At 37.9% G+C, this 25,163-nt stretch overlaps 1 protein-coding gene across 3 annotated transcripts; it reads left to right on the top strand.

Moving 5' to 3' along the window:
- Window positions 1–328: 328 nt before the first annotated feature.
- OSBPL2 (oxysterol binding protein like 2) lies at window positions 329–22,379 on the top strand (the record flags this gene model as incomplete). Of its 3 annotated transcripts, none has more annotated exons than XM_082007415.1 (13): window positions 329–365; window positions 7,740–7,851; window positions 8,087–8,162; window positions 9,869–10,003; window positions 11,071–11,168; window positions 11,885–12,067; window positions 14,718–14,825; window positions 16,100–16,189; window positions 16,828–16,951; window positions 18,911–19,039; window positions 19,779–19,902; window positions 20,593–20,683; window positions 21,906–22,379. In XM_082007415.1, the coding sequence occupies 13 exons, from the start codon at window positions 329–331 to the stop codon at window positions 22,006–22,008; spliced, it is 1,410 nt and encodes a 469-aa protein (XP_081863541.1). In that variant the 3' UTR covers window positions 22,009–22,379. The 3 variants fall into 3 exon arrangements, with proteins under 3 accessions (XP_081863541.1, XP_081863540.1, XP_081863539.1); XM_082007414.1 differs by having other exon boundaries at window positions 7,704–7,851; XM_082007413.1 differs by lacking the exon at window positions 329–365 and having other exon boundaries at window positions 6,312–7,851.
- Window positions 22,380–25,163: the final 2,784 nt, after the last annotated feature.

Here is a 25,163-nt window from a genome sequence, read left to right as displayed (position 1 = left end):
GCACATCAGCTGGTCTTGTGGTAGGTAGTATTCATTTTCAGAATGACTTTGGTGTCAAAGGCGGCTCTTTGTTTATGAATGCAAGAATCCATCTCTTGCCATGGGAAGAAATAGGAAAATTGGTATTTGTCAAGTGTGCATGGTTGTGCACATAAGAAATGTGCAAGTTGCTAATTTTGTTTCCCTGTCTTGTCAAATAGATCCTCTAAAGCAGCTGAGTATTTGCAAAAGAAGACTTCAACAGCACACAGATACTTAATCTCTAAATCAAGTTCAACGATGCATTAGAGGAAGCTGGATTGGCTGCACAGAGATTTCACACTGAAGGATGAATAGTGAAGAAGAGTTTTATGATGCCGTTACGGGTGAGTGATGGGCACAGTGCCAAAAAGGGGGAAAAACCCAAACCCCACTATAAACTGTATTGTGTGTATGGTGAGGGGCTAGCAATATATTGCTGTTAAGAAATAAATAAAGTAAAACACTGTTGGTAAAACTTGTAGTGCTATCTTCTGAAAAGAAGAAAGGAAGAATTATAATTCAGGTTCAGACTTGGAAATGAGTTGTTTTCTTTTTTTATTAAAGCTTAATGCTGGCTATCATTTTATCACTATAACTGTCCTTTAGTGGCAAAGTCTTGCTTTGGTTTTCTGTAAAATGCAGGTAATTTAATAACAGCTTGAGAAATAATGCTTTTAACACCCTTTGAAAGGTGAAATATCTTCCATGGATTATTTTTATTGTTATTTTATTTATTTTAATGGAATACTTATCCTGAAGAGTTGAAGTAGAAAATGTTTTTCTAGTCAGAAACAAATTACTGTAAAAATGTGCTTTCAAGATAGTGAGCCAAAAGTCTTTTCTACAAAAGCAAACACGAATCACTTCACACTTCAGCAGTGCATCAAATAGTACTTTTCTTTGAACTAATAAGGATGAATGGTTATTTAGAAGAGCCTTACATGGTTTCAGTGGTGAAATAAAATGCTTAAAGTATTTTAATTAAAAAAAAAAAAATCCTTTTGAAGATCTCAAACAATTTTAAAGTTTTCCACTTAAATGTCTCTTCCGAAATCCTGTAATAGAGGTGAAATGAGAAATACTGGCAATGGTGAATGTAGAGTACTTAATGCAGAATTACAGGAATTAAAAAAAATAATGGGAAGCAGAAGCAGCATGGTAGATACAAGTGGGTAAGCTAGACTTAGACGTGGTTGGTTGGAAATTCATATGAGGAGTAAACAGAGGGGGCTGGGTGAAGCAATGTGACTGACAGCAGTTGTATAGGATTTGTCACAATTATGTCACAGAGGAGAGGAGGAAATATGGATTGCATTCATGTCATCCATATCACTAGGAGTGATATGAGCTAGTCCTCCAAATTCGTCTGTAAAATCAAATCGTTTGTACCATAAAAATCTTGAAAACACAATGGATTTTTCCTGTATGTCCTTAGTAATCTTTCAATTCCAAGAGGTCAGGATTGTGGCCATAAATGAACTAGATTTTTTTTTTCCACTGAAAATGGTGAACAGAAATGTGCCTCTAAGTATGAGGTCTGTGTCGTACAGCTTTGATGTTGATGCATTCCTTTGTTACTTGCTGCAGAAATACACAGCCCCCAGTGTTTGAGTCATCCGTGTTTGAACAGTCTGGTTTTCTCCCCCTTCCTCTTCGTTTTCCCCTTTCCTCAACCTCAAAAGATTGATTGTCCTTACAAGTGCTCAAGGTAGTAATGACTTCTGAGCTATTGTGCATGAGATGTTTTTGTACCTTGCAGTCTTGGCTGGCTCTGCGCAGAAGTGGGATGTTGTGCATCAGTTCTGAGAGTGCTCCTTGTTCTGTCCTAATTTTATTCTTCCACAGAGAGGAATGTGATGGCAGGTGAGAAGTTTTTAAGCAAAAGAAGATCCAGTGTCTTGATAGGGTCTCAGCATGGCCCTCTTCTGATGGAGGGTGTCTGGTCTGCAGCAGCCACTCCGGGAACTAAATGAGGTTGTGCTTTTTCCCCTTATATATGCTGCCCTGGATGATGCCCCACAGGTACTTGGTTAAACAGGAGTGCTAGGTTTGGAATAGTTTGTTTCAGATTCTTCCTCCCTCTGGACTGTTTTTAAAGATCGGTGCTCAATCTATTTTTCCAGCTAGATGCTTTAGAAGCTGCTGACAGTTCGATGGGTTACTTCCACAAACCTAGTGAAGTCTAGACCTAGTTCTTTGTAACTGTCTTGTCCAAGTCATACATAAATGTGATGCTAAGAACAACTGTAAATAGGTCTTTCTGCATTCATGTTCCATTTGCCTGTAGCAACTCTTTGCTCCTGTTACCATGGACTGTATATCTTTCAGACGGTGCTTTACTGAATTTTTTAGGTTCCAATGGGCCCTGATTGTGCCTGCCTATCTCTTAGTTTTTGGATGGCCTGGACATGATAGATGTAGACCCAGTACTCCCAGGAGATTAAGTTCAGAACTGAGGTGTTCTCTGAGCCAAGGTGAGCTTTCAGGTTCCACAGTGAAAACTTCAGGATTTGGGGTTACAAATTCTGATAAAAAAATGAAATGTCCTTGGCAGACTCCTCAGTCTGTCCTTCCCGTGGATAGTCTCCTTCCTTTAGGTCAGATCAGTAGATGGGCAGAAGCCACCTTCAGACATGTGCTTGTTCAGCTCTAATTCTAGGATTGGGACATGGTTACCAGGAACAAGCACATCTCCAGCTGTGTCTTAGCTCCATGTTGAGATGAAAACTGTGTACACCATGCTCTTCTCCTCTTGCTCCCCCACAGTCCTGAGCCCTGGTTTCCCCAGAAGGAGCTGCAGTGTGTTCCCAACAAGTTCACTGATTTTTAGTAACTGGATACTGTGATTTGTGTCCAGTAAGTAGCAAACCAGGCTTCATAGAGCACTTAAACTCTGTGGGAAGTTATGCTTTCAAATTCTGCAGCAGTCTCAGCAGCAGCCCAACAGGTATGCTGTCTCTTTTAAGTTCACTCCTTGAGGAAGCCACAACTCTTCTGTAGTTATTCATTGATGACTTCTACTTCTAGAATGTGAACCTATCCTAAAGAGACCCCTGTTTTTTGTTGTGGATTTCATCTCTTTGCTTGAGAACTTTCCTGCTTCTGGACACTGTCCCCGTCACATCCAAGAGACATGCTCATGTGATAGAATTGCATGCTCTGTGGTTGAGAATCATCCTCCTGGCAGATGGTTTGACCCTGACTGGATGATGATTACACCTGTAAATGTGCAGGAAGGATTGTGCTATATAGGTGATGAATCGAGTTAGTGACTGGTGAAGAGTTTCCATGGAGAGAAGTTTCTTTGCGTTCAGAGGCTATTAGCACTGCTGATTAGTTGAACACTTGACATCCTTACTTCATGCATGAGTACTCCCCTTGGGAATCTCTTGGGAATGTTACCTGTGGTGTCAGTTAGTTCTTGACAGCACAGCATCTGCTTTTTCTCAAATACAGGAGGTAGTCTTCTCTGAGACTGGATCGGGTGAAGTGGTCAATCCTTTGATGAATTTCAGATTCTTTGAAATTTTATGTGAGATGAGGGGCATATAGCTTTGATCCCTCGCCTCTAGCCCATGTCACCTTGGTTTATTAATCTCATTTCAGACTTGTTAAAGACTTTGTGCCGTCAGGTTCTGCTCTGTCAGAACTGTATCCTTCATGAATTCTGTCAGATACCTATTTGCCAAAGTGTTTTGTGAAAGGATTGCCACAGAACAGGAAAATGCTTGGCTAGTTACCAGGCTAATTTATTTTTGACAAACATGGATAGTGTAGTTTTGCCTTTTTAAATATTACCCTACAGTTCCATGGAAATCTCCTGTTCTGTGCCCATGAGATTAATCCAGCCTGGTCTAGTTGTGAGGATGTTGCCCTTCTGTTTCCTATTGCTTGGCTGTTCACTGAAAACTATTGCTTTCACTTGGGGAAGGGGAAGCGAGACAGATACCTCCTGCCAAATGTATATATGTTCATACATATCTGGATCAAACTGAATCAGCGGATTCTGCCATAACGTTTAAGTGTTGCAGAGCTTGTGAAAGGCCAGGCTGCTTCCTATCGGACCAGCGCGATACAGCTACGTGTGTGAAAATGGACTTGTTTTGAAATGTGGGGAGTGGTAATTTCTAGAAAAAAATTACCTCTCACTTCACTTGCTATGCACACTTCCAGCGTATTTGTCCCTATTCTTTATGCCCTCTTTAGGTCTGAAGCTTCTCAGTACGATGCTGTTGTGATTCCCTTTCTGTCTTGAGTGACAAGGCTTAATTAGTGATTAAGGAAGTTGCTGAATGTATGACGGGGCGGTCTTTTGTCATCATACATGACTCAGAACAGTGTGCCTCTCTGCTCCCTCCTGGGGGGATGTATAGCATAGTCTGAGGGGACTTGTTTCACTTGCAGGATGTGGAAGAAGAAGGCTAAGAAAACTAGAGTTACTGGCAAGTCACTTTTCTTTAAGTTATTGAAATAGATTAATGTTGGCACCCAACTTAAGTATTTGACTTTGAAAGTTTAAGACTTTTTAAAAGCTTTTGTTTCACCTTTAACACAAGTAAGTTGGTACTTTTGATTAAGTTAATTTTTGACAATTTATTTCTGTGTGGTCCCCTACCTCCCTTTTAAATCTTCATTTTTAACCTCACTCCCAGTAGCTTTTCACTATAAAAACTGTCCTGCAAGTAAAATTTATCTACTCAGTTTTGCAAGTTCAAGTTTTTAATGGCAGCTGGAATAAGACTCTTTTTGTAACTTAGAAAAACTACAATAAATCATTTCAGTAAACTGTTTTTATTCCAGATCAGTACTTCCTCTGTAAAGAACATTCTCTGGATAGTTCTTCACAAAACTATAATACTTAGAATTTTATTGAGAAATAGCTTTTAAAACTTTCTCAATGGGCTTGTAGTGGACAAGCTAGCTGATACCTAAGGATGAAACTGTAGTTGAAAGTCTAGTGATTATCTAGCTGTGTACCCAACTGTTTTTTGTTTTGTTTCTTAAAGTAATTAGGTGGAGATGCACTCTAATAAAGCAGACTTTACACTTCTGATATATCTTATTTTTCTGGAGCAGGGATTTAATTTTTGTTGTTTGTATGCAAAACACTTGTTTGAATTGGCATTTATTTACTTAACAATGATACATTGTTGTCCATAAATAATATATATACCTGAATCTAAATTCCCATTGTGTTGTACAGGAACAGGACAAAACAATTCTGCATCATGGAGAAACAGAAAGACTAGTGTGGATAAAAACAATGAACATTTGATAGGATTTGTAAGGTTTCAGGTAGAATGTATGGACTGTAATTCCAGTAACACTTTTCATAACTATTCCCCTATAAGCCAGGTGACTATTCCTGTTATGAAGCTTTACTTTTACATTTAGGTGTGTTTATCTCGTTGAAGTGCCCATTAAAATGTGATGCTTTTCCTTATGTTATATGTGCTTGATCAGCTTTCTGGGTGAGGGCACGTATACCAGAAAGCTCATCTGTTTTTTCAACTTCATCAGTCAAACTAATAGAAGTTATTTCATTATGCCCTACAGGACTTGCCTTTTTCCATCTCCTTGTACTGAACAGGTTCCAAAAAAAGCTAATACATGGTTAGAAATGCCATTTAAAAAAAAAAAAAAAAATACATGCCTACCTTCAGTCAAGCCACAACAAAATATGTTTAATTTTAAGACAGGTGTTTCAGGGTAATCTTCATTTTAATGACCTGAATATATATATATATATGACTATCATACTTTCCAATTAAGTACTAAGACTGCTAAGGTGTGGTTATTGCTGTATAATTACATGCTTGTGACTTCAAAATGTAGGGGAGAGTCTAATACATGACATCACCCATTACACCTGCTGTTTACCAAATAAGATCATATCAGTGGTACTTCCTTGTGCGGTTTTGAATGTTATGGTCATGGTCTTGATCCTTGGAAAAAAATGCAGCTTTTTGTTTCTGAATGTGTGCATTGTATGAATTGCTCTAATAAAGTAAAAGCACCCTATTGGAGATGTTAACAGAAAGAAAAGTTGAAGTACTACTTATGATAGATAATCTCTATTTTTAAAAAGTTTATGACAGAGGATAACAACACTTTACTCTGTTTAATCTTTGTCAAAGCTGATTTGTTTATTCCATTAGAGTGTTTACACGCCTTGTACAATTTCGGAACCTTTCTGTACCCACAGCTGGACTTTGGGCTAGGCTGTAGCTGAGTGTGATGGTAACTGGCAGCACATAGGCAAGCGGTTGCCCAGGTTGTGATAGCTGTAATGAAAGGAATACAAAAACGATGTTAGTGTACTTAAAGCAACTATTTTATGCCAGCAATTACGCATGTTTTCGTGTTGCCTTTGGATTCTGACTCTTAAATTGGAAGCTGAAAACTAAAGCCTTCTTGTGGTTTTTGATGAAGAATTCACCCCTGTGGCACTCAGAAAGGACTTAATGCTCTTTGAATTCTTTTCAACAAAAGTGTGTTTTTTTACACTCAGTGATGAGCATTGCTTTCTATTGTGATACTGTGACAATTGTGAAGGGGGATTATATTAATGCATCGTTTTAGGGTGATCTGTATTGATGCTGCAACTGCTCCTGATTTGTTGTTAACAGTTGTTTTGTTTCTGCAGTCAGTCTGTGTAGCAGCAATGACAAGAGGCCTTTGCTGTTGATAGTGACCGAGTGTATGTGTCTGCATCCATAAAATGTTTTTTACTTTTTTTTTTTGTTTAAAGGCATATGCAAAAATAAATTGTTGTTATTCTAAGTGGGTATGGGGAAGTAGTATGACTTAAATAAAATCATTAGACTAAAATCTTGGATTGTTGCTTTAGCCCAACTTGTACTTAAGGCTGCATGATTACAGAAGCTTGTGTTCATGTAGATTCCTGTTGGTTTAACTTTTTTTGATGGTTAAAGCTGTTGAAAGCATGTTGTTTATTTGGTGTGCTGGCATTTACTTACAATGGTGTTTCCAGTAGTTGTCTACCCAAGTGGATGGAATTGGGTCATAGGAAATGGAGCTGCTTACTGTAGGTCACACTTTGGGTCACTTGTAGAGCTTAGGGAATGATTCATCTTGGTATCCACAGGTTCTTGCTGTAACCATTAGGGAAGTGTTATATGGTTTGCACACATGGATGGCAAAAAGAAGTTAGATATCCTACATTTCTGGTGCTATAGTAGTCTGGATGTTTGCTGCTGGATTGTGAAATGGCCATTTTATCTTTTTTTTTTTTTTTCCTTTTTGCTCTTTGTCTGCTAGCAGTATAAGTAGGCTAAGCCAAAATTTTTTTTAAGGAAAAATTCTTTCTTTGAGGAAAACTACATAGCTGAACAAAATTACTGTAATCACACTGCAGCTCTGAAGAAGAGACAATACAACTAATCTGATTAGGAGCTACTGAAGAACTTGTAAGATTCTAAATTGGGTTTATATTCAGCAGTGTGAACAATTAGTTGAGACTTCTTGATTCTAATGCAATATGTGGCTCTAAATACTCTTGGAAATTGGGTCACTTAATAAAGGGTTTTTGTTCTGATATTCTTTAAAATAAAATAACCTGGTATAAGTGTACTTATGCTGTGAGAGGTACAAAATGCAAGTGGCACTCTGTGGCATAATAAGGTTCCTAAGAAAACTATTGCCTTGTGGTTTTTATACAGGCTTTGATTCTGACAATTCTTCAGGAGACTTTTCAGAAGCAAATCATAAAGTTGCAGAAATGCTTGACCTAGATCCACACCAAAGCAATAGGACTGGAAAGCACAATGGAGAGACAGAGATTCAAGAAAATGGAATTAAGAGACACAGGTAAACACATAGTACTACATAGTAAATGAGAAGTGAGTACATGCTGGCTCATTATCTTTTGGGACATGTCTTTTCAGTTTCAGAGAAATGACAATAGTAGTTTCACTTATCTGCTTCCTATGTCAACTCTAGGTTAATCCTTTGCTTCCTTTCTAAATTACTTCAATACCTACAAATGAACGTGTCTTGTTGTATAAGGGGCTGATAATGACAGTTGTTTTTTTTCCAATTACAGGACTTCATTACCTGCCCCAATGTTTTCTAGAAGTGATTTTAGTGTGTGGAGCATATTAAAAAAATGCATTGGACTGGTAAGTTAGCTTGGATGAAACATGCTGATGTTAGGTCTCCTAAGTTGAACTGATTAATTTTATTGCTTAAACCCTAAGACACAGAATAATACCTGGCGCATTTTGCATTTTTTTTTTTCTGTAGGGAACATAATTTTAAACTGCAAGACTGAATCTCAACACTGATTTACTAACGGTACTATTTCCTTACTTGATTTAGCTGTTGGAGCATGTGGATTGGCATTTCTAATGCTGTCCTATAAGAACTAGACTAAATCCATTAAAAATATGGTCAAATATGGCTTGATTAACATACTGCTCTCTTCTCTGCTTTTTTTATTCTTCACTTACCAAAATATGATTTAGGGCTTTATTTTGGTGTGTTTGTGTTTTGGGTTTGTTTTTCCCTCCATACTTCAAGCAGTTTGCACCCAAAAAAATTGCTTTCATCTGATTGAAGGGCTAGAAAAGTTTGGGATCTGTTAGTGTTTCTCAGAGAGCCCAGTGTAGGCTTAGGGTATTAATGGTATGATGTAATTGCATCACAAGACTTATTCTTGGACTCGGAAACATAAACCTTTATATTGGACTGTGGTGTTAAAGGACCCTGATGCTTGTATTGTTTTTGGCCATCATTGCTGTTTTCTTTTAATTCTTTAAGAATACAATTATGTGTTTGATTACTTCATTCTTATTAGGAATGAAAACGATGTTCTACACTGAAGGGCATTGCTGCCACAGCCGCTTTTTAGAAGCGTTAAGCAATTACATTCATATCTAGTCTAGGTCTGCGGGTACAGGCCTTTGTGAATGCAACAAACAAGTCAGTGAGCCCTTCTGCTACCTTAATTTTATGTCATCTAAGAGATACAGCTGTACTGTCAAAACTCCTGTTGTTAGGATGTGTGACCTATCTACTAGAATGCTTTGCTGGGACCAAAGCCATTTAAGTCAGTTAGGGGTAACTTTTATTTTCTCCTTACCGCCTGTGACAATGTGAGGAAAATGTTGCATTAACTTAATCTGGTAGCTTTCTCTTTTCCACTAAGTTTTAAGCACTTAAATGATGCTTTAGTGCTGAGTCATGAGTGCAACTTTTTAATTAAATAGCCCAATTTGCTTGTATGTAGAAGACAACCTGGGGAATTGGAAATCCCTGCGTGAACGTCATGTCTGTCTTGTATCCACAGGTGAAATGAGAAACATTCTGATGCAAATAACAGGTTGCTTAAATAAAGCCACTAAAATTTGTTAGAGCAATTCAAATCCTATTCTTTAGATAACTGTTCTTTTCAAAAAATAATTTGTGGTTACTTCAGTAAAATAGTTAGATTTTATGCAAATAGGTATGTGAGGATTTCAAAGGAATGCGTGGTACTTAAATATCAGTAATGAGCTGGTTGGTGCATTATTGCTGCTATCTATGGAAATTTTAACCTCTTCTGTTTTATGTAGACCACAGAAAGAAGGTAACATTTTTCTTGAATTTACTAGGTTATCTGGATCAATTTTTGAAGCTGTTTATTCTTTCAGATTGCTAGTAGGGTTCTACAGCACTTCTGCCCCTTTCAGCTGTAGCACTTAGAGGTGTACTGTAGGCTTGCCAAATGTCTTTTGAATAAACTAATGAATAAACTAACCCACAACTTATTTTCAAAATTCTTGTTGTTGTCAGTTGTTACCTTAGTGGTGTGTCTAAGAAATTAACTTATCCTTTTGTTACCTAGGAGCTGTCTAAGATTACGATGCCTATTGTCTTCAACGAGCCATTGAGTTTCCTTCAGCGGATAACAGAATATATGGAACATATATACCTCATTAATAAGGCTTGTAGTCATGCAGACCCCCTGGAAAGAATGCAGGTAAGTAACAGCTACCACCTTCTGGTTAGTTCAGAAGAAGTTTTTTCCTCTCACAAAATCTTTCATTTTATGACAATTCCTCACTTGAGTGTATTTCTTTCTCTGCGGCTATCATAAGAATGCCAATATTTGTCTGTCTAGACAAGTTTCTTGTATCAAATAATTGTGACACTTTCACACTTGATACTGTGCACAGAGTTTGAGCGAAAAGTCTAGTGCAGGAGAGTGCCATGACTAATGATGCTCAAGGACCTCAACCCTTTTCAGGATGACTTTAACTGTGACTCTTTTTGTGGTTTTATGTGTTGTGAAGATGAGATCTTTGCTTTAAGTCACCCTAAATTGATTTCTTGAGTGGCTCCATGATTTTTAAGCTACCGGGTAAAAAATCGTTGTGACAGAGACAAGCTTTACCACTGTCTTCTCCAAAACTGGTGGTTGTTGGGAGTAGAATATAGTACCTGACTGGTCTCATGACAAGACACTGAATATGGTAAAACCAGGGCTGTGTACATTAGGTTGTACTGGTATTGCTCATAGCTCTGTTTTTAATTAAGTGAAACTGGAATGTGTATCTTGTATTCTGTGTTTGTGTAGTACATACCCCTACTTAACAGCCTGCAGGAGCTTCTAAGTGTCATTTGTACCTGCTGGTATGATTCAAGAAATCTAATCTGTGTTAGAAATTGTGTTTGCCTGACACAAGGAAAAGCAAGACTCTGTTCCCAATGAGCTGAGTGTGGGGGACAGTCAAAATAGGGGAAAAATAGATATAAAAAGACCCAGGCTGCCTTCTCAGAGGTAGGTAGAGAAGCGTGGAGCGAGTGTAACCTGACAAAATTTACTACAGAAAATAATAATTTTTGGAAATTAGATTCTTATTAACTGGTTATATTTTCCCACTTCTATATCACTTATCGAACAACTTACAAATGTTTTGGCCTGAAGCAATATATAGAGCTTTATTTTTGGAAGAATAATGAAATACCGTAATGTGCAACAAATATATTAAGCTTAGAGTTTTAATATACTGTTCTCATAACAACATGTTCTTAACTTTTTTGTAGGCTGTAGCTGCTTTTGCAGTTTCTGCTGTAGCTTCTCAGTGGGAGAGAACTGGCAAACCATTTAACCCACTGTTAGGAGAAACCTATGAATTAACCAGGTAATAATTACTTTAAATTGGGAGCTGGGCTATTTGTGTTCTTGAGTTAGCAGACTCCTATACTAGTTTGGTTGTTTATTCAGTGAAATAAAAAAACCCCTGCTAAAATATTTCTAAGGATAGCTAAAATTCTTTTCCTCAAACTATCAAAATCTTTGAGAAGCTGTTATAAAAGCTAATGATTTTATTTCTAGGTTTAGGCAGAGTATTTTTTGAATTATTCAGAGAAAAAATGGTCTGTGTTCTTCCTCCAAAGGCATTTCCTGACCAGAGACTATTAATTAATTTAAATAGTGTTTTGCTGATCATGTCAGATAAAGGAATAAGTTTGAAGGACTTCTGTTTATTTAAGCAAACTGGGTGATATGCCTGCAGTAGAGAAAAGAATTTTCAGTTAGACCTTCTGCTGCTGCCTGTAGAGTTTCAGTATTTTCAAGAATTATTTCAGTGGAACTTCTTCAGATGCCTTTCTGCATAGAAAGTCATTTAGGTGTTTGAATGTGGGTTGATTTTTGGGTATGAAAAGAAGGTGTTCAGAGTACAATTTCTTTCATTTCATTAATTGTAAAAGTGTCACGGGACTAGAAAAGGAAAAGTCTCACCTTTGGTTTAATCTAAAAATCTTTCAAACTTTTTTAAAGTATCAAGTAACTCTTTTCTCTTGTAATGTTTAAAAAAAAAATCACTGTTTAATGCTTTTCTTTTGTTGTTGCTAGGGAGGATTTAGGATTTAGGTTTATATCTGAGCAAGTCAGCCACCACCCACCTATTAGTGCATTTTATTCTGAAGGCCTCAATAAGGACTTTATTTTTCATGGATCAATCTATCCCAAACTAAAATTCTGGGGAAAGAGTATAGAAGCGGAGCCTCGGGGAACAATTACTCTGGAGCTTCTGAAGTAAGTATGAGAAGTAAATACCATTTTTTTTTATGTTGATCTCCTTAACATTTACTTGAATAAAAAAGATAGGTGATAATCATCCTATTGGCTTTTCATAGGTGGTTATCTAAAAACCTCTTGCTGAAAGAGTTGTAAGAGTTTATTTACAAGTTAATTTTTGCTTCTTAATTGCAGGGCTCTGTTATTTTCTTATGCCATGCTTGTATATCTGTAGCAATTTGACCCAGTTTTTCCACTATGAAAATTAGCATTTCTTAAAAATTGAATGGTAGTGAAAGGTAGTTCTGTGAAGGCATGTAAAATTTAAATAGAGAGATAAAATTCTATTACCAGGCTATTCAAGCTCATCTTGCTTTTAAATACTATTGTTGGTTTTGATTGTTCATCTGCGTATGTTTGTGTGGGAAGAGCAGTCTCTGGAATAGCTGTTCTATATGATAAGGGGACGTGAGAAACTTCTCAGGATTGCCTTGTCACCTGTTTAACACTTCCTGTGTATGATCACCTTCCTAAAAATCAGGAATGCCTCTCCAGATTACTCCTAGGCTTGTCTCTAATTGCATGTGTCTCTCGTAAATTATGTGACTTTCCGTAAGCTGGTTTGTGCCTTGGTGGCACAAAGACTCTTGAGCTTTCCCAAGTTCGACACAAACATGCAGTAGATAATAGTTGCAGAAAAAGTATTCTGCAAGTGAAGGCTTAAAGGTGCTTTTATAAAAGTTTTCCTCAGCCCTAGCTTTGAGGTTATTTTGAAATGTCGTCTTGTGAAGTTTCTAGACACTTGGTTGCGATTCTTGCTAATCAAATTGCAGGGCACAGATTTAAACTGGAGTATAAACTATTAAAGCATTTATTTTAAATAATTGCTTCCAGTTAGCAGCAGAAGTTGAAATAACATTTTGAGCCTCTCAGTGTTGTGATTCATACCATTCTGGTGGTTTGAGTAGTCCGAGATGTGCTCAGGGCCTGAGTGAACAAGTAACTATTTAGGGAGCAAAACTGCAAGTCAGTGTCAAGTACTGCATTTATGTTAACCATGACTATGTTTTCAAAACATGCACTAGAAAACACACTTCTTCACTTCTCCAGCACTAGCAAGTGTTTCAATTTATCAGCACTGGCCATGAGTGTCTTGTGTTTTATTTCATGCTGTACAGCTTTTGGTGTCAAGTAGTTCGTGAATAAAAATGTGCGCTAAGGCTGCTGGGATGGATTTTGGTATTTTTTTTTTCCCCACTTGAAGAGTAGTAATTGTTCTAAAGTATGCTTGAAGACAATTTGCTGTGGAAAATAGTCAGACTTCAATGGTCTGTTTTTTCTCGGTACTGGAAAATGACAGTCTGTTTAGAAACATTAAATAGGAGTGTTCCCTCCATACTTACTGGAATTAGAAGTACAAGGCCTTTGCTACAAAGAGGACACTGCTTGTTTCTGTATTTTTTGTATTAAAGTAGAGTTTGCAAGCTTTCCTAAGATGGTTTGATTGCCAGCCAGGTAACTTTAGCATTTCTTTTACCAGCGTGGAAAGATGAGTGAGAATAGATGGCTTTGACTTCGCTGAGCTAGTGATAAGAGGAATCGTGTTGTTGAACATTTTGGCCACTGTTAGAATAACATCTTTTAAAGACTTAGAATCTGTTAACTCATCTTTGTAAAGCTTTTTACAAAGCATTAAAAACAAAATGAAACTAAGTGAAAAATTCTTCAGTTCTAGGACTTTTCCTTCTTCTCAGTAAATCTTTAGGAAAAAGGATGGAATTGAGTAATAAATTGGAATTGCAAATGTCATGTTTATAAAGCTTGAATATAGCGCTATTGTGTCCCACTGATGTTAAACAACCAACCAAAAAAACCCCAAAACCACGCATACCCCCCAAAATTGCCTTCAGTGACACTGGAGCAGGCCTCGTACACTGATGTGGAAACTTGTGGCATATCTGTGGAAACCACTTAAGCAGTTTGCTGACTCGTGTCACTCTCTTCAAGTTCAAAAGCCTTTACCACCCACTGTTTGTAAAATGAAAAATTGTTTAAGTGGGTTAGTCTGACCAACCCTCAGGGCGGACTGTCTTCATATCAAACCTTTGTCAGAACTGGTAGTGACTAGTTCTCTCTGCTAGAAGACTCAAATATTTATGTTCAGTGCTTTTTTATCACAAAAAGGTACTTTCTAGGTTATGACAGAGGTTTATGAGAAAGAGCTTTAGGAAGAAGCTTGCAACGCTGCTGCCATAGTTGAATAGCGGACACTACTAGGTGTTAGTCTGTCAGTCCAGTTCTCATGGGTATTATGTTTTATCACATAAAACTTTAAAAGAGCAAATAGAAAGGATGAATTCCTGGACTGCTGTTTATGTTGGGCTAGAATTTGTAATCAAAAGCACAGCAACTGTAAAACTTATTATTTCAACTCTGTGAGAAGGAAATAAAATAAAGGGGATATCACTTCATTAACTTGCACTAATGTTTAGATACAACACATTTTTGGCTTATAAAGAAAAGTCTGTTTCTTTTCTGTTTTGAAGTTAACTGCTGGCTGTTCACAGGAGTGCTAAATATTTTGCCCTACCACGAACAGAATTGAAAACAGGCTTACATTCCGTCTCAAGCTCAAGAAAATTATTTATTTTTGTCTTTTTCTTTACAGACATAATGAAGCTTACACATGGACAAATCCAACCTGTTGTGTACATAATGTAATTATCGGTAAACTGTGGTTAGAACAATACGGAACGGTAGAAATTGTAAATCACAGGTAATCATGAAACTGTGGATTGGCTTCTAGGGACTGGTGCATGGTCACTTTTGTTACAAAGCAGATAGCAGTTTTGTAGGTCCAAAGTCTGGTCTTTTTTTTCTTTCCCTTTCTGACAAATGCAAGCTATTCATTGGACTGAGCTTAGTATCATAGTAATATATATGAAAAGGCACAGGGCTAGATGGCTTATGGGATACAAAGGTTTTATGTTTGTGAGTTACCCATTGAAATTCAGCCTTGCTAATAGAGAACAGAAATTAAATTTAACTCCAGTACCATTAAATGGAATAATTGTTGGAGGCTTGCAGTGGACCTCCATCATGTTGATTGTGGTTTTGCACTCTTTTGATAATAGAGGACATCTTAAATTAAGGGTACAGCACAGAAAAATGACTGCAGTGTAGGATAATGGGAACTTAGAGCATGTAAATTGTTCTGCCAACTGCCTATGTAAAAGCTTTTTACCTTATATAAAATAAATGATCTCCTGTAATGATGAGGGAGAGAATTTTATGAAAACTATTACTTCTGCACATGTTTTTCTGTCAATAAATGGGAGCTTTAATCCAGCAGGGCTGCAGTTTTGATACTTCTCATAGCATCAAACCTACAACCCTGTCTCCTGTATTTGTACAAAAGACCCGGGATGGTCTCTGTATGCTTTGTGCTTGACACAGAAACTTGGCCTGCTACCCCACTGGGAGAGATTCTTTACATATATGTACATCTCAGTGCAGGGGAGATGCTGAAATATAATGCTGGTTTCTGTTTGCAAAATGTTTAGTTCAGAATTTTTGATATGCAACTTGGAGGTAACTTTTGAATGCACTGGACTAGATTCTCCTGCATAGATAATTTGTAAAAGTTATTTCTCATTACAATAAGCTGTGAAAAGGTATTAATCTGAAATGCAGTGTGTTAATAGTGTGGGTTAACTAGTATGCAAGAGACTGCATGCTGTTTTCTTCCTAGTACTTTTGATAAATTTTAGATGTACATGAAACTCAGAAGTATGGTCGTGTTCAGTTGGCTTTCACAGGCTGATGTCTTCATGTGCACATTGATTTCTTTTTTTGTCCTTTTTGTGGAATTTTGAAATTTGTGTGCCTTTTTTAATGATCAGATAATAAACCAAAGTTGAAGAAAAATTGTGATATAACTACCCCCCAGCTAACTGTAACTATATAAAAAGAGCTAAATAAGGTAAACAGTAAACTTACTAATGTATTTAGGGGCTTGCTGCTTTAAGCATGTACTTATTTCCTCTACAGTACTGGAGATAAATGTGTCCTTAATTTTAAACCATGTGGACTGTTTGGGAAAGAGCTTCACCGAGTAGAGGGATACATTCAGGACAAAAAGTGAGTGATAAAAGCCTCTTGGCTTCCTCATTTCTGAGCACTGTGGCATTTCTTTTGCTGGCATAGTCACCACAACTGATGTGACTGCAAAGTTGCTAGCAATGCAGATTGTAACCCATTTCTGTTCTCTGTGTCAGTATTAAACCCCTTGATTCTAGGATGATGGTTTTAACCATTATTAGAAAAACTCTTTCCAGTCTTTGGAAATAAAGGTATCCAGGGAAAATGCAGAGTAGTCGCAACTGATTTCACTGTTGTACAGTCACAATTCCAGTCTTCAGTTTAAAATAATGAGAATATGGTTATTGGAAAATCAAACCCAAACCTGTTTCCTGACTCTGAGTCTCTATATTGTAAGCTATTGGCTTTATTGCACCCACGCTCATTTTAACAGTGGCAAAAGCATACGGCTAAGTCATGAGGATATGTTCTGCAGGACTAAATGCCAGAAAGACTGGAATAAGCTGAAGCTTTTTTTCTTTGCATTATCAAATGTCTGGCTTCTAAGAAATCTGCAAAGAAACATGAAATACAACAAAGTAGGAAGCTGGGTATTTAATATAGATCAGAATCTGCATGACTTGGCTTAGAAGGCTTTATAAGAAGCAAAAGCTAAGTATCCTTTGCTTTCTCTGCAGCAGAAAGAAACTCTGTGTGATCTATGGCAAGTGGACAGAATGCTTATGGTGCACTGATCCCACTACGTATGAGACTTACAAAAAGAATGAAAAGAGAGGTGGTGAGCAGAAGAAATTGAAGCCGGTAAGGTTAAGGATTCTTTGGGGAGAAAAGATACTGAAATATGAGAAATGAAAGGAAAACATCTTTACAGAAATGGCCAGGTGGTGAATGGAGGGTTAAAACAGTCTGTCTTTTGGTGAGGGTCAGAGATGGGCAGTGTTAGTCCCATGAGAAGGCGTTGCACTTTTAACTTGCGTAAACTTCAGTGTGAGCTGCTGATATTGAAGAGAGCTCATAGAAATGGTGTTTGCTAGAGATTTGTCAAAGAGAAGTCATCAAATATCAACCCCCAAGCTGATGTTGTCCAGTCCTTGAATGAGGAAAGTGGCTCTACTGACAACTCCAGATGTAAAAGTACTAGGATTTGGGCCTTAAAAAAAAATTACATGTTTTTTAAGTTAGTTATGCTTTTTGGTGATGCAGCCTTTCAGAATTTAAGGCTGATGTAGACAACCTTGACAACAAAGGGGTCTGGAAACATGCTGAGTTTGTTCATTACATGTAAGCAATGTCAGGTAAGTTAACACCAAAGCCTCGGTGTTATACAGAAAATGCAAAGTGTTGTATGGTACGGTAGAGGACTGTTGGGTTTCCTGATATCCAGTATATCATACTCTGACTATTGTGTATCCTGATATTTTCCTTTCCTGGTTGCTCATTGAAAATGGCAAACAGAAGAGTGATTAGCTTCTGTTTAACTTTTTAACGTTAAGAGGCTCAAACTTCTACTAAACAGTATTAAAAAGACATCAAAAGAATCTAGAGCAGCAACAGGCCTTGCGTTTGGCTCTAGATTCTGTCGTGGTACAGGCTTATATTTTGACTTTTTAAAATAATAATGTTCTGTTCATCTTATGAAAATCAACTCTCTCCTTCCTTCCTTCCTGTTGAATCTATATTTAGATGGAGAACTGTCTAAGAGTAAACCAGATGTTGACATGGAAAGTAGCCTAAAAGAGCCTTTTTAAGCAATGAATACTCAAACCAAATGATTGAAATTAGACTCTTAGCCATATGGAGCTGTTTTCTAGTGTATAAAACAGGCCCTGTTTAACTTAATAGGGTATTTCTGAATAAAATAAATGAGCCATGTCAGAGGGGGCAGAAAGAAAATAGAAAGGGGGTGGGAGTGAGGGGAGGGAGGAAAACTGTGATACTATCATTCTGGGATGTTACTGCCTCAAACTTCCCTCTGGTGGTTGTGGTTGTAAATGGTTTCTCATGGTAAAATCCTCTGATATTCCACAATGTGGAATGTGTCCTACAACAGTCAGATTCTCTCAGATTCTGAGAGCAGCCTCTTGAAGAACACTGCATTTGATTTTATATATGTATTACAGCAGTGCATCTGCTGCAGCTGATTAACAAAAGGACTTGGAAGGAAAGACACTGTATTTATAAACTTAAGTACACGGTCTTCATAGTGAGAAAATTTGCAGTGATAATAGTTACTAGAATCTAGATATAGGAAATCAGACTGAAACAAGGGCCTATCTGTTTTTTAATAGCACATTCAAATCTTTTGCAAATGATGAAGCAGTATCCAAAAGCAGGCATGCCCTATTTATCTTTCTTATGCCATTGTGGGAGCTGGTTTAAATTGCAGTTTTGGCTCATTTCAACCTGAAGAAGTAATAGTCATGTTAGGTGAAATTAAGCTATGGTACGGGATAGAAGGGAAGCTAGAGAAAAGGTTTCTGAAAGACATGAATTTACTACTATTAGTTTTTTTAAACAGACATTCAAGTTGTGCATAGGTGGTGGGAGACTATTCAGAGATATCAGAAGCAAAGCATTAAGACAAAAATGAGAGGAACAGTAAACAGAGTGAGGAAAAGCAAACATGAGGGGTGAGGCAGAAGTCCAGGAGAGTGTTTAATATCTCAATTTTGAACAGGTTCTTCAGCAGTCACTGTAGAACTCTAGATGAAACTGTCCAATTTCCCTTTGTTCCCCTGTCAAATGTTATCTCTGTTTCAGAGTGAAGATGTTATTAAATCTGAAAATGATGAGGCTGATGATATGCCAGAGGTTCAAGACACGGTGCAGTTCATACCAGGCAGTAAATTGCTTTGGAGAATAAATTGTAGGCCACCAAACTCATCACAGGTAACTATTTCAATCAGTCTGTGTATTGCTATCGCTAGTGACTTGTCCAAGGGAACATGAGTAATGTTCAAGGGAAACCTTGTTGAAGTGTCTGTCCTTAGCACGCTTATTGACGGGCTCTGGCAGTTCTTGCTGCGGCAGTAAAATTATACTACAGCAAGCTCTCTGCTTTGTTCCTGTGCTGAAAACATCACTCCTTTTCGAAGTTGGTAGAAAGAATGCACGCTCTGACTGCAGCTGCTTCAGTGTGAGTCTGGTGCCTTAGGTTAACCTCTCTGTGAGATCTTTGCACTTGGAGTGCATATGGATACATGTTCCCTTCTGCTGACCCTGGTCTTAGAAGACAGGCTTCCAAAAAATGCAGTAACTGGGCAGTTGGATATTAACTTTAATAGTTTCAGCAAGACTTTTTGGTCTTTTAGGTGTGGGTGTTGTTTCCCCCCCATAAAAATCATTATGTTAAATATCAGATACGGAGGAAAATCTATCTCGATCCTCTGAAGCAAAGACTGTTTAAAAAACGACAGTTCTGATTTCCGTCCCCTTCTGCCCTTCCTTGTCCTTCCTCTCCAACAACAAATCTAGTTTTGTATGAACCTAACCTTGCTTTCAGGGTAGCCAGTTGGGAGAAGGTTTGACTCTAATTTCTCTTGGAAGTTTTGTTGCAGCCATTTGGTTTAGGGAACCCAGTGCCACTCCGCCGAAATAACTTGGATGTTATCTTTAATTTGCTTTTAAGATGTACAATTTCACCAGTTTTGCTGTAAGTCTCAATGAGCTAGAAAAAGGCATGGAAGCAATATTAGCTCCTACTGACTGTCGGCTACGCCCAGATATCAGAAATATGGAAAACGGAAACATGGGTATGTGTGTGCTGGAGGAAATATTTTCATGTTTGTTTTGAGAGGGATGACTGAAGGGAGGTTGGCTGATAGAGGAACACTGTCTTCAGTGTCTTATTCCCAGAGCAGCCTTAACTCTTTCTCATCCTGTGTTAATTAACATGCTTTTGAACAGTGTGTGATGTCTGTTTTCTCCCAGAAAATCTGGGAGAGCAAATGCGTTCAAGGTGGATCCCAAAACTTGCTATCCTATGTTACGGTGTATTTGCATGTTTGCTAACGTGGGGGGAACTGGCAGACATGCTCTCTTGCTCTGGAGTCTCTTTGGAAAGACATGTGGTGAACAGACATGCTCTGTTGCTCTGGCATTTGTCAGAAAAAACACATGGTCAAATGGGGGGGGGGGGCGGATAAAAATCATAGAATAGTTATGCTTAATCTAAGTTCTTTCCTGCTGTCTCAGTGTGGTGTTTCTGATAGATAAAACACCAAAATTTCAGTTTCAACTCTGTTTTTAGTAGCAACTTTTCAGAAAAGACAGTTTTAGGTTTTTGTTGCCTGAGATTTTCATTGTTCAGTGAGATTGTGTACAGCATATGCTTTCTCTTGCTTAAATAAACTGTATTTCATTTCTCTGCAGTCTTTTCTGTGTTTTCTGCATTTTTTTTTCTATTTTGCTAAGTAACCAGTTCCTCTTGAAATCTTTGTTAGATGTGGCTAGCAAAGAAAAAGAGCGACTAGAAGAGAAACAAAGAGCTGCTCGCAAGGAGCGTGCAAAAGATGAAGTGGAGTGGCAGACACGGTAAGGGGGAAGGAAAGTGGGCATTTGTTTAATCCTCGGAATGGTTTGGTATACTGCTTGAAGAGTTTTTATTCAAGGCAGTATGTATTTTATTTCCTGCATGACAGCACAATTTGTAGTGTCACTTAAAGCATTTGCTGGGTCAACGTAAATAATGTAGCTGGAAGCCAAAATTGCTGATAACTTTGTCCTGGAGAAATTATCTAATAATAAATGCTGAAACCGGTCATAATTAACTACTGTGGTAATCCTGAATTTTTTTAGGTTTTGTTTTTTAAAACCTACAGAGGTCATATTTTTGTAAGAACTAATAAAATGTTAAGTTTCACCAATTCCTGTCCGGTTTTTGGCAGTTCAGTAGGATGTTGTGGCCCTCTAAGACTTCATATTTTAATACTCTTAGGACTTCTTGGCTTGGATACTTCAGAAATGACTTTCTTGATTGCGTATTCAAATGATTTCTCAGTCATAGAACGCATCACAGAGTAATGCGTGATTTGGCTCCTGCTCCTGCTGGGTTGCTTTTCACAGATGCCAATGCTATGCAGTCAGGTGTGTGCTTGCAGCCAGTTACTGCAGGTGCTTCCTTCAAACACAAGAACTTTGGGATGTTCCCATGATTTCATGAAATTTAGAAGAAAAAGCATTCTCTTCCCAAAGCCTGGAGGAGCGGGTACAGACTAATTCCAGTAAATGCCCTGGAAAATCTCTTCCAGAGAACATACAGTTGTTTTCAGTCAACATGGCTAAAAAGTGAGCATCTGTTAATGTTCTCTGTGAAGTACAGCTCCACAGGAGAAAACTGTTTCCTATTTGGACAAGTTTACAAAAAGGGTTTGTAACCAATTTGGCATTATTTTAAAGTAAAAATTAGTATATAATCAATGTATATTCTAAAGTATCAATGTTACTTTTATTTGTAATGGGACAGCAATTTCAAAATCCATTTCATACTCCTCCTTAACTTTATGTAAAAAAAAAAAATTAAAAAAGGATGCTTTATAAGGTGTGGTGATAATTGTGTATGAAGCTTAATGCCTTATTTTTCATGTTCAGAATATTTCCGGAGAATTTTTTTTTTCTGATAAGAACTACCACTGTCTTTTTAAAATGTTTGTGAAAGAAGCAAAGTTGTTCTTTTCTCCTGTTAATAACTGTTTGCTCTGCTTGCTTTTTCCTTTTATTGTTTGTTTCTTTTTATTCTCTTTTTCTTCCTTTTCAGATGGTTTCATCAAGGCACTAACCCGTACACTGGGACTTCAGATTGGCTGTACTCAGGTGGCTATTTTGATAGAAATTTCTCAGACTGTCCAGACATATACTGAAATTATGGAGCCAATTGCTCATCTCATCTGGACATCTAGTTACTAGATTTCATTCCAAGCCAGTTACTCTGGTTTTGTTGATAGCAAAAACCAGCTTTTTTTTAAGTAAATTTTAACAAAAATTCTATCTGTCAACAATCAAGGATTTAATTATCACTAAGGTCAGATTGCCAAATATTTAAATACTGTTGCATTCTTTCCATAAAGCTGCACCTGAAATCATCATGTTTTCACTAGTTTTCAAAGGGACCTTTGGTTCTTCATTTCCCCCCCCCCCCCTAGTTTCTTTGTCAGGAAGATACGCTGTATCTGGTAGAGCACATAACATCCTTGAAAACTACATAACTTAAATAAGATAGAGATAATATCCTTGTTACTTAGTACAATAGTGAAGAATCTGAAGTTTTTGGAACTCAGAGCAGGAACGAAAAGCTAATATGGTACCAACAGGATGAAATCTAGTACTGTCGATACTCCCGTGGAGAGATGCATGTGAACTTCCATACGGTATGTAGCACTACGTGGGGCCTGGAGCTCCTGGCCCCCCTCTCTCAATAGGATTCAATAATTCAGAGACTTGGGGAAGCAAAAAACAACCTGAGCTTCTCAAGTTATCATTGTCTGTTACAGAGTCTTCACAACTTTTGGACACTGTGAGCATTAAACTGTATACCTGTGATAAAATTACATAAAGCATACCTTAGGAGAAGGGAAGGGTGCATTAAAAAGTGTGCTTTTTTCTGAAGTCAAATGCTGTTCTTAAAATACGAGAAGCTTTGGAAGCAATTGTAGGAATGTAGAGGTGGTTACAATGTAAAATATACTGCTTGCTACCACTTGCAGGCTTAAATCTTCTGCACTACCTTTGGCAGCTTTGGCACTATGTATGCTTCTAGACTAAACTTTTATTTGGAAGCACTTTGGTATGTGTAGCCACACAGGTTCTTATTTTGGGAAAGTTTTGGTTTGCATGTTTTTCATTACTAGGTCATGTCTGTTTTGTATGTTGTGTAAAAGCAGAATCAGTTTAAAGCTTTGGCAGAGTTATACCTATGACAAGTTTTCTGTGAGCACGTGCTGTCAAGAATGGCATTTTTATTGGTCCAAACCATCGAAGCCATATAAGACTGGAAGTAATCAATTACTGAATTGACGCATTCATTTTCTTTCAAGTGGTAAACTTCGGGGGTAGGGGGAAGAGAAGCTTGAAAAATTAGGTCCAGTAACTAAAACTAATCCTAATGCTGCTGCTGCTTTTATGAAAGTTTTTAATTGAGTAACCAGGCAAAAATGGAGAGCAGCTACACTGCTGTTAGGTTTACAGTAATTCAGAAATTGTCTGATGTCTAAATACATCTGTGGTTTCATCCAAAGAGTAGGTTTTTGAAGTGCTTCTCTCCCAGCTGCAGGATTAAAAAGCAAGAGAAAATTAACATACTTATGGAGAAACATTTTTGTATCAAATCATGCATCTAATGATTGGATTAACTTTACATTTTTGGGAGATTTAGTTGTCGTCTTCATTTGGGAAAGTAAGAGAAGCTGCAAAATTTCAAGGCAATAAATAAGGGCCTAGTCTGAAATGTGCTTGTGGCACCTTTATTCTGTGCTGATTGCAAGGCTCTCAAGCTAGACTTGGTAACATGGTGCACACGGGAGGGTTGTATTTGTTCCTAGTAAGTGCATAGACACTTGACTTTTTTTAAAAGACAATGCTGAGCCATATGGGACAGCATAAAAATACTTTTTATGAAAAAATTGAACTGCCAGGCACTGTAACCCTCTTTCCAAACTTGCTGCAAGCAGCGTAGGAAACCCTTTGTTAGGTGAGGATTGAAAGGAGTCATGTATTAAGCCAGTTTAACATCTCATGGGAGTTTAAAACTTGCTTAAACTAAATAGTGTTTAATGCTGGAGTAGTGTTTTTAAAGCAATACATATAAATTGCCTGAATGGAAAAACTGTAGAGTAACTGCTAAAGAAATACTCTAAGAAGTGTACAGATTAGCATCCCTCTGGTCTTAAGTTATGACTTAAATTCAAAGACCTAAACCCTTTTCATTATGTGAAAGCATGAAAAAATTGTAACAACGTGTTTAATCCAAACTTCAGTATAGAATCTTCATGGGATTTAAAAAGAAACTGGGAAGATTTCAAATGTAAGAACGCTTCATTAGTTATGTCTCTACCCCCTTCTCCCCTTCCTTTAGTGTAAAGTTTTTACTAAAATTTCATCTTCGTTCCAAATCTGTGGGGTTTTTTTTTCTAATTTATTGTTCTTCATTGACAACTTACAAAACACTTCCCCCTCACTGCCGACGGGCCTATGCTTGGCTAGCCATGGGATGCCTAATGCCGCATTTCGATTGCTCTGAAAGTGAAAAAGTTTTATTTTCGATGCAGATCTCGCCTCAGTAGTTTACGTGTCAAAATATTAATAACTTTGCACCTTTTGAAAGAATGTCACTTTTATAAATTGATTAAACACTGTATATAAGATAACTGTGTTAGTATATGTTAATAGAGCTATGTAGAGAAACCATCTAGAAAGAAATTATAATAAATACTCAATGCCCTTTGGGCCTCTAGATGGTGACAGAGAGACTTCTGTAAGTGCGGCGCTCGTAGCAGGGCAGCTGTCGGGTAGGGCAAGAGGGTGGCTGGAGATGACTCTGGCTTGTTCAGCCAGCTCCGGTCCTGTACTTTTTGATTTCACCATGATGCTTATTAGACGAAAGTGATTTAAATCCGAGCTTGGAAAGCCTCTGCCCTGCCGTGGAGCCTTTTTCCCCACCCTGGGTGGACGTGGTTCCTTAGCAGCCTGCTCCGGCAGTACGCCGGCTCTAAGCGTGGGGTGATGGCGGCGGGTGCCGAGAGCGGCGATAGTGAGGGACATGCGGTGTGGAAGTCGTGTGGGAAACCTGCGAGGCGTCAGGGGAGAGAACGGGCTGCGGTGGGGGCCTCACGCCAGCGTGATGGCGGAGAGGCCGAGCCTTAGCTGGAGCAGGGGAGCGAGTGGCCTTTTACTAACAATGTAGTGGATGTGAAAAATTAAGTTTCTAGTTGCTGTAATTGTCTTTCAATATGACATTGCCTCAAAGTTGGGAGCAGGTTTTTCAGACACCAGGCATTTATACAATTATTGATACCCAGAT

The sequence above is a fragment of the Phaethon aethereus genome (genome assembly GCF_964289735.1).
Source record: "Phaethon aethereus genome assembly, chromosome: 16".
Taxonomy (NCBI): Eukaryota; Metazoa; Chordata; class Aves; order Phaethontiformes; family Phaethontidae; genus Phaethon; species Phaethon aethereus.
This window is presented reverse-complemented; position numbering and strand designations above follow the sequence as displayed.